At 37.5% G+C, this 13607-nt stretch overlaps 1 protein-coding gene across 4 annotated transcripts; it reads left to right on the top strand.

The window, feature by feature from the left end:
• The first annotated feature begins 321 nt into the window (after window positions 1–321).
• Window positions 322–13375, top strand: rpgrb (retinitis pigmentosa GTPase regulator b). 4 transcript variants are annotated; one of them, XM_056735480.1, is made up of 18 exons: window positions 338–456; window positions 1257–1382; window positions 1489–1581; window positions 1991–2053; window positions 2483–2641; window positions 2930–3076; window positions 5420–5578; window positions 5677–5832; window positions 5940–6064; window positions 6621–6812; window positions 7053–7200; window positions 7329–7420; window positions 7553–7612; window positions 10238–10348; window positions 11906–12028; window positions 12249–12297; window positions 12438–12538; window positions 12714–13375. In XM_056735480.1, the coding sequence occupies exons 1-18, from the start codon at window positions 426–428 to the stop codon at window positions 12924–12926; spliced, it is 2148 nt and encodes a 715-aa protein (XP_056591458.1). In that variant the 5' UTR covers window positions 338–425; the 3' UTR covers window positions 12927–13375. The 4 variants fall into 4 exon arrangements, with proteins under 4 accessions (XP_056591457.1, XP_056591455.1, XP_056591458.1 ...); XM_056735478.1 differs by lacking the exon at window positions 10238–10348 and having other exon boundaries at window positions 343–456; window positions 11786–12028; XM_056735477.1 differs by lacking the exons at window positions 10238–10348; window positions 12249–12297; window positions 12438–12538; window positions 12714–13375 and adding an exon at window positions 7880–8516 and having other exon boundaries at window positions 326–456; window positions 11786–11917.
• The last annotated feature ends 232 nt before the right edge of the window (window positions 13376–13607 follow it).

Here is a 13607-nt window from a genome sequence, read left to right as displayed (position 1 = left end):
CTATTATTTTCCATCCTGCCCGCTAGATGTCGCCAAACAACTGTTCAAATTACGTTGTAAAACGAATCTGGAGGTTTTTTAAGCAGAAAAGTACATAAGTGAACGAAGAAAGCGTTCATTTTACCAAAAAATATACAAAACAACAAGTAACGAAGATTAACATAAATAAGAAACCACACTATATTTTTCATGCATTTTTTAAAGTTTATATATGTAGTTTTGCATAATAAATACTGAACCAATTTATGTAGTCAAAATATTTTAAGCTTTCATTAGGCAGTAGAATTATTGTTATTAAGAGTGTCACGTGACGCGGCGCAACCGTAACGCGGATGTAAATGTAGAGTGGAGGGTTTCTTCTTTACTAAAGACTCTTGCCCACACTTCCTAGAGCCCAGCGTAAATAAGCTGATTAGTCGGTGGAGATGGCAGGAGAGACTGAAGATGAGATCCCCGGTGAGATATTATGCAGTACATTATTGATCAATGTATATAGTTTGATTATTTGTAATTGCTGCGTTTTTCCAATTAAAGCTATGTTTGCTGTTCACGGTTAGCCTCCAGGCTACATAACGGTACTTCAGTGGGATAGGTTCAAGTGTTTTTTTGATGTGTTGTAATTGCTCTTCTGTCAGATATAATTTAATTAATTATGATGCATAAGTGTAAATATGTGTTGTGTTTTATATTTTGTTCATTGAAGACTATGCCTCTCTTTCATTGACGGCTGTGGCTAACGTTACCTGTCTCCAAGGCAACCACGCCATGTGGTCACGCCTCCGCTCACAAACTGTACATTTGTATGTAACTAAAAAGTATAGCTAAACCCATTTAAGCGTATGAAACGTTTCAAGAAATTGAAACATAATCAAAAATTGTATTTGTTATAGTTCAATTTATCATTGTTGTTAGTCTAAAACAGGAAGTAATCATTAAGATAAAGAGTTATGTCTGTTTCTGAGAGTTTAGCAATAAGCTTTAACATTAAAGAAAACAACTCCGTTAATGAACTCATCTAAGTGAATCATGCAAAACAAAATACAATAAATAAAATAATACAATTTGTTAGTCTAAAATATATAACAAATAAAAAGATTTTTCGAGAATACTGTTTAGAGACTTTGATATTAAACATTAATGCACATTACTATGATAATTTATATAAATATAGCATTGACCAAACATAATCCACCATTAACCAAACAGGACACAGTACATGAACTGACACAATAACTAATAAATTACTACTGTTTCAGAAACTGGTGCCGTTTTTACTTTTGGAAAGAGTAAATTTGCAGATAATGCACCCAGCAAATTCTGGTTAAAAAATGACGTACCTTTGAAAATATCCTGTGGGGATGAACATACAGCGCTGGTAACAGGTATGATGTATCATGCTTTTTGTAGTGTATTTAGGGGAACATGGTTAGTTATTAAACACATTTTATTCTGTGATCAATAATCACTGTTTGTTTCTATCCTGTTTAGAAAATGGAAAGCTGTTTATGTTTGGCAGCAATAACTGGGGACAGCTGGGCCTTGGAACAAAGACCACTGTCAATAAACCCACTTGTGTGAAAGGTAACAGATTTTCATCCCAAAAATGCTTTCTGTCATCCACAGCTGTGGAATCAGATAGACACACTATCACAAATAAACAGTCAGAAGACCATTTCATGTGCTGTCAGTTTTTGTTCTTATAGTGTATGTTTATGAAAAGACACATAAATGGTTGACAGGAGTTTAAACACAAAAATCCAAGTTTGTGAAAAGAGAATACAAAGCCATACGTCTTTTTCTTAATCCCATTCTGCAGTGGTCCATAATCTGTCTTAATCTGGACATGTGAAGGCGAGGGTTTTGTGTGGATGAGAATTATATTTTTCCATCCTGCTGTTTACATGAGCAACAGGAAAATAATAATGAAATCCTTTTTTGTTTGATTGTGATTTTATGTTTTACACACACTCACAATATTGTCCTTTTTAAGATCTAAAGTCAGAGAGGGTGAAGATTGTGGCCTGTGGAAGAACTCACACGCTTGTCTACACCTGTAAGTTTATGAAAACATGACCGTACTTGTGTTTTTGTATGTTTTTGATTTTTTCTATTACTCAGAAAAACAGGTTGCCCCAACCCCAAACTCATGCCATTGGTTGACCCATTGGTTGACATGTCAGTCCACCTAATATAAATGACCAACCTAATGAATGACCTAATAAAAAATATAAAGTGTAACAGAGTCACCGTTTTATACTCTTCAGGGGGTCAACCTATAAATAATTTACTTACAGTCTCTGCATACTGCCCTGGGATGGAAGAAGAAAAATACTTTTATAAAAAAATTTTTTATAACATTTATTTACTTATCTGTGGATGCAGTAAAGTCAATATAAAGTTGCTATTACATCTGTTATAACTTTCAATGTTAAACTTGCTCTGTATAATCTTTATTTTTCTCCACATTGTTTACATTTTACAGCCCGTGGTAACCTGTACGCCTCTGGGGGGAATAATGAAGGACAGCTCGGCCTCGGTGACTGTGAAGACAGAACCTCCTTCCACCTGGTGGACTTCTTTAGCAAACATGAACCAATCAAAATGCTCGCTGCTGGTTCCAATATATCTGCTGCTCTCACACGTAAGAATTCTGTTCCACTAGCTTTATACTCTAGCAAAAGTGTCGATTTAATGATACGCCTTCCTGTAGCTCAGTGGTAAGAGCATTGCCTTAACAACGCAAGGTTGTGGGTTTGATCCCAGGGGATTGCAAATTCTATGTAAAATGTATAGGATAAAGCAATGTAAGTCGCTTTGGATAAAAGCGTCTGCCAAATGTCTAAATGTAATATGTTAATGATGATATGTAAATCATTAACTTGTAAAGTGTTCTGTTAGATTTATACTCTGTTTCTATATGTTATTTTAGATGACAGCAGGCTCTATATGTGGGGTGATAACTCTGAGGGTCAGATTGGAATGGGAAAGGAGAGCAATGCGTTGACCCCTCGCGAAGTAGTGGGGAAACAAGTGTCCTGGGTTTCTTGTGGATATTATCATTCTGCTTTTGTCACCGGTATGTTTACCAATGACACCTCATGTCCCACTACAGTCAATCGCAAGGCATAATTATACCCCTTAAAGAAAATGAATGTTCTAAAGCTTATTCCATGTCTCTAATATATTTTTTAAAGCATATGTTTCTTATTAAAGTACAGCCACGGATTAAATAATCTGTTTTTCCGAAATTACTATTTACATTATAGATATGTATTTAAGTAAAATTATCGTTTTTATTTAATTCTGTGAACACCTAACAATATTTCTCCCATTTTATTTTAAAATCAAATTTTGGTTCTTTTTGAATATATTTGCAGGAAAAAAATACTAGACAAAAAGGTCAAAACAGAAAATACAGTTGTGTTCAAAATTATTCAACCCCCAATGCTGTAAATGGTTTTAGGGAATTTAGTGTTCATTTGTAATTGTATTCAGAATGAAATCCTACAAGGACTTCTTAAAGAACCATATGCAACTAAAATGACATCAATTAGTTTTGTAATACAGTAGTAAATGTTTATTTTGTGAATTCTTCATTGACATAATTATTCAACCCCTTAAAGACTACCACTCTGAAGAACAGAGGTTCAATGAAGTGTTTTCAATCAGGAATTGAAAACACCTGTGGATATCAGGGAGCAGCAATAAAGCCTAATAAACACCAATTAGGCAGCTTTAAAATGACTGTGATACTCAGCTCCTTCTAGACATTTACTGGTGTGGTTACAAACATGGTGAGGTCAAGAGAATGGTCCAGGAAGACAAGAGAACAGGTGATTACTCTTCACAGGAAGGGCAATGGCTATAAGAAGATTGCAAAGATGTTAAACATACCAAGAGACACCATAGGAAGCATCATTCGCAAATTCAAGGCAAAGGGCACTGTTGAAATGCTACCTGGTCGTGGCAGAAAGAAGATGCTGACTTCGACTGCTGTGCGCTACCTGAAGCGTAGAGTGGAGAAAAGTCCCCTGTGTGACTGCTGAGGAACTGAGCAAAGATTTGTCAGATGTGGGTACTGAAGTTTCTGCTCAGACAATACGGCGCACCCTGCGTAATGAAGGCCTCCATGCCAGAACTCCCAGGCGCACCCCCTTGCTGTGCCCAAAGAATAAGAAGAGTCGACTGCAGTATGCCAAAAGTCATGTGGACAAACCACAGAAGTTTTGGGATAGTGTTCTGTGGACTGATGAAACAAAATTAGAACTGTTTGGGCCCATGGATCAACGCTATGTTTGGAGGAGGAAGAACAAGGAAAGAACACCTTGCCTACTGTAAAGCATGGCGGGGGGTCAATCATGCTTTGGGGCTGTTTTGCTTCTGCAGGTACTGGGAAGCTTCAGCGTGTGCAAGGTACCATGAATTCTCTTCAGTACCAGGAGATATTGGATGACAATGTGATGCAGTCCGTCACAAACCTGAGGCTTGGAAGACGTTGGACCTTTCAACAGGACAATGATCCCAAGCATACCTCCAAGTCCACTAGAGCATGGTTGCAGATTAAAGGCTGGAACATTTTGAAGTGGCCATCACAGTCACCAGACTTAAATCCGATTGAGAACCTCTGGTGGGACTTAAAGAAAGCATTTGCACTGCACAAGCCTAAGAATGTGACTGAACTGGAGGCTTTTGCCCATGATGACTGGGGGAAGATACCCGTAGATCGCTGCAAGACACTTGTGTCAAGCTATGCTTCACGTTTAAAAGCTGTTATAACTGTAAAAGGATGTTGTACTAAGTACTAAGATTGAATGTCACTTGGGGGTTGAATAAAACTGATAATGATGTGAGCTCAGAAAAGACTTTTTTGGTTATTTTATTATAAATGTTATGTTATATTTGTCTGACCTACACGTGCCTCTTTGATTTAATTGTAAGCAGGATGACTGAATGATCATAATCAATGTCAAACCGACCAAAACAATCAATTTCAGTGGGGGTTGAATAATTTTGAACACAACTGTAGCTCATCGTTTTTTCAGACATCAAATACTGCAAAGAAAAGTTCATATTCACTCTTAAGCAATACAATAAAATCTCTCTTAATTTCTTCCGTGATTGTATATCAATTGTTAATGAAATTTATTACACATTTAAGTCATAAAACTAGCAATTGAAATATTTATTCATCATAGCAAAAATCTTTTTGTCATGTGTAAGAGCTGTCTTTTTTAACTTTATCTTATTAATATATTTCAATACAACCTGAAGCTGTTTGTCATCAATGCATGACCTTCCCACTTCCTCTCTGTGGTCTATAAAGTACTGTATGGTTCGATTACATTCATGAAATGTTCCCCATTTGACCTTCCTTGAAGGCTCGCTTGTTGCTAGGTGATTCATGTTTCATTTGTTGCAGTGGATGGGGCCTTGTTTACATTCGGAGAAAGGGACAGTGGGAAGCTGGGCTTGACTACGGAGAAGCTAGCCAATCACAGGGTGCCTCAACAGGTGACGGGCATCTCTGATAGGGTGGTTCAGGTGGCGTGTGGAGGAGGTCACACGGTGGCACTTACAGGTAAGACTACATGTTTTGCTTCCATGTGTAATCTTTTGATTCTTTCTTATTGGAGAAGACGTAATGCTGGTGTGTTTTGTTCATGTGTGGTTATGCAGAGCACGAGTTGTATTCATTCGGACTGGGTCAGTTTGGCCAACTAGGTCACGGCACATTCATATTTGAGTCGAGGTTACCAAGAGTGGTTGAGCATTTTAGGAGGGGCAGAGTTAAACATGTGGAGTGTGGAGAGAATCACACAGCAGTTATAACTGGTAATTCTCAGTTATAAACACGACAATGCATTGCTTTTAATTGTATGTACTTTTGCATCTAAAATGGATAACTGGATCTGTTTTGCATATATAAACTTTTCTTTTAGACAGTAACCTTCTTTACACATTCGGTGATGGACGACATGGAAAACTTGGCCTTGGTGAAGAGAACTTTACCAACCAGTTTATACCAACCCTGTGTCCAAGATTCCTCAACTACTTTATAAAGGCTGTATGTATTATTTACGGTTCTTGACAAAGTTTTATTTCTTTATCAAATACTTTCTGCTTAATATTGACAACATTTATGATGTTTTCTGTGTTGATGTATTTGTTATTGAATTTTGAAATTGAAACATGTGGTAATAATTGGGAACAATTTATATATTCCACCTGAACAAGAAATTATGTTGTCAATCTATTTGGTAAATTTGACCAGAAGGAAAAGTTTTAAAACATTCAAAATATGTAAATCTTCTTAAAGGGATAGTTCACCCAAAAATGATAATTAAGTCATCATAAATTTCTTAGTTTTGTTGAACACAAAAGAAGATAATTTGAAGAATGCGGGAACCCAACAAGTTCTTGGTAACTATTGACTACCATGGTAGTTTTTTCCTAATATGTTAGTCAGAACTGTTTGGTCACAAACATTCTTCCAAATGTCTTTCTTTGTGTTCAGTATAACAAAGAAATGAATACAGGAACAACTTGAGGGTGAGTAAATGATGACAGATGACAACTTTGGATTGGATATGATGAGATTTGGGTGTGGGGGTTATTTCCAGGTTGCATGTGGTGGATGTCACATGCTTGTATTGGCCAGGCCCAGGGATGAAGGCTCAGAAAATGTGATCCTGGAAGAGGACGATGTCACCGAAGACTACTTTGAGAAGTCATACACAGAGCTAATTGGTGACACGCACAGTCAGACCACCCTAAATAGGAGTCTCTCGGCTCGGGTTAGGCGCAGAGAACGGGTGAGTTCTTTTAAAACCTAGTCAAAACATATAAATACTACGTGCAATTTCCTTCTTTTATGGTGAATTAAATTTAACAGTTTATATCAATATTAGTTTAGCAAATAGTTTAAATATAGTTTAGCATGTAAAGTACCTCTAAGCATTGTTCAAATCCCAGGCAACAAAAATACTGATAAGAAAGTCTCTTTGGATAAAGTGTCTGCCAAATGCATAAATGTAGTTTTCCTCTTATTGCAGGAACGTTCACCAGATCAGTTTGGACAGATGTTCCGAACTCTTCCAAACCTAAATGGTAATCAGCTGAACACATCTATACCAGCTACCAGCAAAACCTGGCTCTCCCACAGGGGACGACCCGGAAAGATCTCTCACAACGGCCTGCAGAGTAAGATTAGCAAAATAGTTTTTTACAAATGCTTTTGTCATTTCTGAAAGGGAATAGTTCTTCCAGGGAACTGCATGTTAAAAGTCCTTGAAGTGTAATCAGGTTTTTATGTCTTTTCTCATTATCAGTTCCTGGTAAGAGAGAGAGGTTACTCGATGACAGTGCAGATGATAATGAAAGTGTGAAAGATCTTGGAGAAACCACTGACTTGTTAAACCTGGTACGAGAAGAATGCCATCATTTATTAAGAGACATGCATGCTTTAATACCCTTTGCAAATGTGTAATGTTCAATATTTAATAACTGGGCCTATTATGAAAAAGAGATTAACACAAAGTTTGTTTTGTTTCAGACTCATGTAATGAAGATGGACCCCTGTGATAACAGCCTCACGTTATCTCCAGTGCAGAAGGTAAGAGCTGGTTTGGATATGAAGTTTGCTGGTTGGAAGGCCATGGCCAGGAAGAACTCCTTATTCTTACTGAAACTTTTTTTAAGGAACGCTTTTTTCCTCTGTTTGCATAATTTTCTATCACTTTTTTCTTAAATTGTGATTTTGTTTACACTCATTTGTTTTGCAGCATTAAAGCGCAATCTGCTCTCATTCATCCTGCTCTGCATGTGCATTCATTTCTTTTCTAACACTTTCCCTCTTTTTATCCTCTGCTTCCCGGAATAGAAGAAGGTTAAGGTTGTGAAAGTGCATGGTAAGGAGATGGGAAAGACAAGAGAAGACCCTACCCCTTATGACAAGAGGGCAGATCTTACACATCACAAAGCGCTTCCTACAGAGTTGCTTAGAAGCTCAAGTGGTAGCTCAGTTATCGTGAACAGTCCTCACAGAAGCCGTAAAGGTTTGAGGCACGACAAGGAGAATGTACTTAATGCTTTGGAGGACAAAAAAACAACTGGTCGAAGTAAGACAAGAATAGGGACTCCAAGTTTGAATGACATCCACACTGAATCCAAACCCCAACTCATCAAGCACACTACAGATCAAAGGCAAATGGAGTCGAGGGAAGATAAATCGGATGCTAAACGGTTAAAGGGGAAAGCTCAGAATAAACCACAACTGCTTGAGGAGAAACGTTCAATGGTAGTTGGTGAAAAAGAAAGAACGGATGCGACTCAAAAGTCAAAAGAAAGCATTAAGTCAAACCAGGATTATTCTGGTAAAACAAGTTCCAAAGGACGTCTGCTGGAGGTCAGAAGTCATTCTCAAAAGGTTAAAAGGAAAGAAAAAGATGTGGAAATGAAACCAATGGTTGCTGAACATCATCTCGAACAGTCTAGAAGTGAGAACCAACTCCCCACAGGTAAGACGGTCTCAAAACAATTCCCACACAAAGCTCAGAGGGTAAAAAGCAACGCTGCTGATGGTAAAACAAATATAGCTAAGACAGAAACCAAAAATGTCCCACACAGCAAATATTTAGATTCAGAAAAACACTCCTCCTACCAAGAACTCGCTCCCTCAAAAACCACGTCATCCAGACCTGAAGAATCACACACAAAAGACAAATTAAACAAAGAAAAAAATCGCAAAACTTTCAATGGGTCCACCACGGTTCCTGAAGCTTCCTCCACATCTGAATCAGAGTCTAAATCTGACCAAATGCTACAGAAACATCTCACCAAGGTGACGTCGCTAATCCAAGATGTTGGAATAGGAAGTTTTATCAGAGAAGCAGCAGTCGGTCAGTTTCTTACCCCTCCAACACCCCAGAAGATGCCAAAACCTCCTTCTAAACAGAGAACTTTGTCTGATGTCTCTTCTCTTAGTGAATCCTATGAGAGTACAAGACAAGATGACACAAGAGAGGCCAAAAGAACAACTGTCACCATCAACGTTAAACCTGAACAAGAGTCTTCAGAGGGGCAGATGGACAGAAGTAGCCCTGAGGCCCAATCTGAGCAGGGAACATCATCACAGAGCAAAGAGAAGGAGGAATGGGGTGAGGAAAGCAATACAGTTTCAGACAAGGGGGAAATTGTAAATTCTGAAATTACAGAAAGTGAGAAAGATGTGAGAAGGAGTGAAAATGATGAAGTGGATAAAAGTGAGTGTAAGATCCTCGATGAAGTGTCAAACTATAGTAACGCTGAAGAGAATGACAATGATGCAACACTCAAAGGCTCTACTGAGGGTGAAGAAGACGAGGAAGATGAAGCTGAGGAGAAAAGTGAGGCAACTCAGAACATTGAAAATCTGGTTAAATCTGAGGAAGAGGAGAGCGGTAGAATAGAAAGTCAGGAACAAGAAACAAATGACACGAATAGAGAAGCTGAAGACAGCGGTAATGATTATGAAGATGATAAAAGCAGAATGAGTGAAGAAGAGGAGGAGAGTGAGGAAGAATCAAATGGAACGACAAAAAACAAGAGTGAGACATCTGAGGTTGAGTCAAAGGAAGAAGAGGATGAGGAGAAAGAAAGTGGGGATGAAGACGAATGTGAGAGTGAAGTGGAGGAGAGTGAAGATGACGAGGTTGAAGAGAGCAGTGAAGGAGACAAGCAAGATTCAGAACAAAAGAGCGAGACTGAAGATGATGAAGCGGAGGAGAGTGAAGATGTTGAAGAGAGCAGTGAAGGAGACAAGCAAGATTCAGAACAAAAGAGCGAGACTGAAGATGATGAAGAGGAGGAGAGTGAAGATGAAGATGAAGAAGGTGAGGAAGAGGAGGAGGATGAAGCAGAAGATAACAAAAGTGATGAAGACATTAAAGAAGTTGAGACAACAAGTGAGAATGATGCGGATGAGGAAGAAGAGAATGAAGCAGAGGAGGACAAAAGTGATGAAGACACTGAAGATGAGGAAGCAACAAGTGAGGATGATGTGGATGATGATGAAGACACCGAAGATGAAGCAACAAGTGAGGAAGAAGAGGAAGAAGATGAAGAGAGTAAAGCAGATGACAAAAGTGATAATGACACAGAAGATAAAACAACAACTGATGAGGAAGAGGAAGAAGAAAAGGAGAATGAAAGTGAAGAGGAAGAAGAGGATGAGAGCAAAGATGATGAGGAGGAGGAGGAGGAGGAAGAAGAAGAAGAAAGTAATAGTGATGATGGAGAAAGTGAAGAACATGAAGAAGAGGAAGCAGAGGAGGAAGAGGAAGAAGAACATGAAAGCGAGGAGGAGGAAGAAGCAGAGGATCAGGAGGGAGAAGAGGAGGATGAACAGGAAGAAGAAAAAGAAGAGAGTGATGAAGAAAACAAAGATGAAAGTGAAGAAGAGGAGGAGAAGAGAAGAAAACAGAAGACAAAAAAGCACAGACAGAAAAAGGCCCTGCAAAAACAAAATCAGGTGTGAAAAAGATGAATCAGCCAATGAAATCTAAACGGGCCACATCAAAAAGCAATTTAGTGTCTGACGACGATTCCCAAGAGTCTCAGTTTTGGGATAATGTCCTACCTCAGTATCTCAATTTAAAATAATCCCACAACCTTAACCACTGCGAACTTCTTCCTGAGCTTTATGTGCATCATAAACTGTATACACAGTAGCTACAGTAAATCAGATTTTTCTTTGTTTTTTCTTTAGTTTTATTCTAAATGTTTTTTCATGTTTTTCTTTTATGTGCTTTTGAGATTGTTATTTCTGGCTTTTCAAAAAAAAAAAAATCTCCAAAAAAATATTTATTACTTTTTAAACACAAAATTGCATAATTTGTCATTTTAATTATCTCATTTTAAATATGTATGAAGAACAGATGATGTGCCTTGGCATTTATATATCCAGCCATGTTATTTAACTACCAAATGTGCTCGATTTAACTGTGACCTTGATTCAACACCCTAATTAATTTCTTCCTAAAGAATTGGGATGTTTATTTTGAATAATAACTCTTAGCGAATTACAAGATCCAATGGCATCTTTACGGATCTTCATGAGTGAATATAGTTAAAAAGGTTTTTTTTATGGGGACAAACGGAGCCTAAAAATTTGCCCACGTAAAGTTGCTATTAATTGGCTATGTATGTTATGTAGGCTCAGAAGTTTTTTATTTTTTACTACAAATTACTATTTCATTTTTGTATTCCTACCTAAGCCATCTGTTTTCAAATTAATATTTAGGTTTTGTGCTTTTAGGGGTGCTGTATTCTCTGTACACATTCTTATTACATATTTTACTTTCGTAGAAAGAATTTGTGTTATTTTTTAATTGACAAAACTCAGATTATCTAGAAATTCAAAACACAAACACACAGTTTCAAATCATAGGACAGTATTATACCTACACCACAGGATTTATTTCTTGAAACATGCAAATCTGCAAGTGAATTCTCTGGACAGGTGAGACAGTCCTTATATGATATTCTGTAGAAATCCTTTCACTTGTTGTAGATCGCCAGATCCATAGTTCACATACCCACCCAAGTGATTGTGTTTATGTATGTAGTTAAAGTAGAATGTGAGTTCAGTATATGATTGAGTCTAAAGTGACCTCTCCAGCTAACCTGAACCCTCTTACCATTTAGTGCCCAGATATTCCCTTTTCTGTTTTTCATGGTCACCGTTTGAGAAATATGCATTCCTATTTTATTATGTATTACTGATTACCTCTTTTCTCACTCTCTGCAGGATAACAATCACGAAACTCTTGAGAACCGGAAAGACGAGACAAATGAGACGATAGAGGTGGAAGATGAAGACGATGAATATTCTGATGAGGAACAAGATGATGAGGAGGAAGAGCACGAGGAAGATCCAGAGCCTGAAGAAGTGGAAAATTGGGAAGAGAAGGAAAAGAAAGAACAGATTTCAGATGAGAAGAGAACCGAGATGGGAAAGCAGGAGCAAACCATTACAGAAACAGATCTACAGGTGCCCTATAGTACCATTTATTAATAATAAGTGAATGACATTTTTGCACACTTGAAGTAACTGAAGGGTGCAGTTTAATTTGCTGAAACAATCTTGACAGCTATAAACATGGAGTTTGTTGTTTGTTTTAATCAGTAATTAAATTTGTGTAAAGAAATGCAAGGCACTTTTGCTCAATGGTTTAATTTGTTTTTGGTGACTTAATTATTTTACTCTGCAGAAAAAGGAGATTATAACAGAGGCATCAGTCCCTGATGGACCAATAAAAGGTTTGTATATTTTTACACCTCTTATTTTTTTAATCAAATTCATTCAGTGTAATGCAGAATTAATATATCTGGGTAGAAATTGAAAACATAAATGTAATTTACCTTTGTGCATTCTTTTCTTGTAACCGTGGCTTCTTTAGATCAAACTGATCCTGCTACAAACTCAAAAGAGAAGACACGGACGGAGAAGAATGGTGTTCAAGAAGACAAACCAAAAGCTCTTTTTGGATCTAGAAACAGGGTATGACAAATTCTTGAATCTTGCCATCTCAGAACACCTAAACAAACGCATAGCAATGCTCTAGCAACTGTGGCATTATGGCAGCAAGATTTTCAAAATAACATTTTATGCAAAAGTGTGATTCATATATTTCTTCATCCATGTGTTTAATGGCTGTCTTCATTTCTACATTCAGCTTTCTCTTTTCAAGAGGAGATCTTCCACCAAAGGCAATCAGGCATCAGAAAAAGCTGAACGCCCAGCAGAGAGCACCTCAACAGGAAAACTGGCAGCTCTTGACTCTCTTGAAAGCTCAAAGATACGACAGACAGTTAGTATTGAACCTCAGACAGGAGCCCAGAACGCAGCGACTGACCGGTCACGATCAGCTGCCTGCATTTTACTTTGAGACCTTTTATCTGCCCCAATGTCCAGGATTGCGGGTTGTTAATGCTGTTAATGTGGTGACATTTTCTGCGAAACTAGAAGAAAAACTGGAGTAAGGGCAATTTCACAAAGCAACTTCATATCCTGATGATATTGTTGGTTTTAATGACACTGGCCTTGTGCTGCAAAGCAGACACCAGGAAATAACTAGGGAGCCATGTTGCTTTTTCTTGGTACCACATTGAATAATATTATTTTCTTTATATATGTACAGTTTGCAAAACTTTTCTATGAAAACAAATATCAAAGTCTTTGGAAGTAAAGTGAAAAGTGATGTTTCTTCAAAATAATCATCTAAAAATCTGATGTGTGTGTTAGCGTGTGTGTTTTTATACCTATTTATTTGAATATGATTAAACACTTTTAAAGCACCTTTGCACTTTACATATTAAAACGATTTTGTTTTCAGGATTATGCCTACGTGTCATTTGAATTTTTTTCCTTCTGGCTATTTTTTTTAAGAATTCACTGTAAGTTCACCCCCTCCGAGAAAAAAAAAAAAAAGAGTAGTATCTGCTTGCAAACCCGGAGACTGCACTTTCAGGACCGCATTTCTAGAACCCTAGGTTTTTAGCGACAACGGAGCTTTTCTGAAGTAATGTACAACAATGAGAGTGTGAGTATCAAATGTGAATCTTTTTTT

This window comes from Triplophysa dalaica, chromosome 21 (assembly GCF_015846415.1).
Source record: "Triplophysa dalaica isolate WHDGS20190420 chromosome 21, ASM1584641v1, whole genome shotgun sequence".
In the NCBI taxonomy this organism is placed as follows: domain Eukaryota; kingdom Metazoa; phylum Chordata; class Actinopteri; order Cypriniformes; family Nemacheilidae; genus Triplophysa; species Triplophysa dalaica.
This window is presented reverse-complemented; position numbering and strand designations above follow the sequence as displayed.

Coding starts and splice junctions, on each gene's coding strand:
- rpgrb (XM_056735477.1), top strand. CDS start 426: ATGGCAGGAGAGACTGAAGATGAGATCCCCG. Junction 457..1,256: donor GACTGAAGATGAGATCCCCG/GTGAGATATTAT, acceptor CTACTGTTTCAG/AAACTGGTGCCGTTTTTACT. Junction 6,065..6,620: donor TCAACTACTTTATAAAGGCT/GTATGTATTATT, acceptor GGTTATTTCCAG/GTTGCATGTGGTGGATGTCA.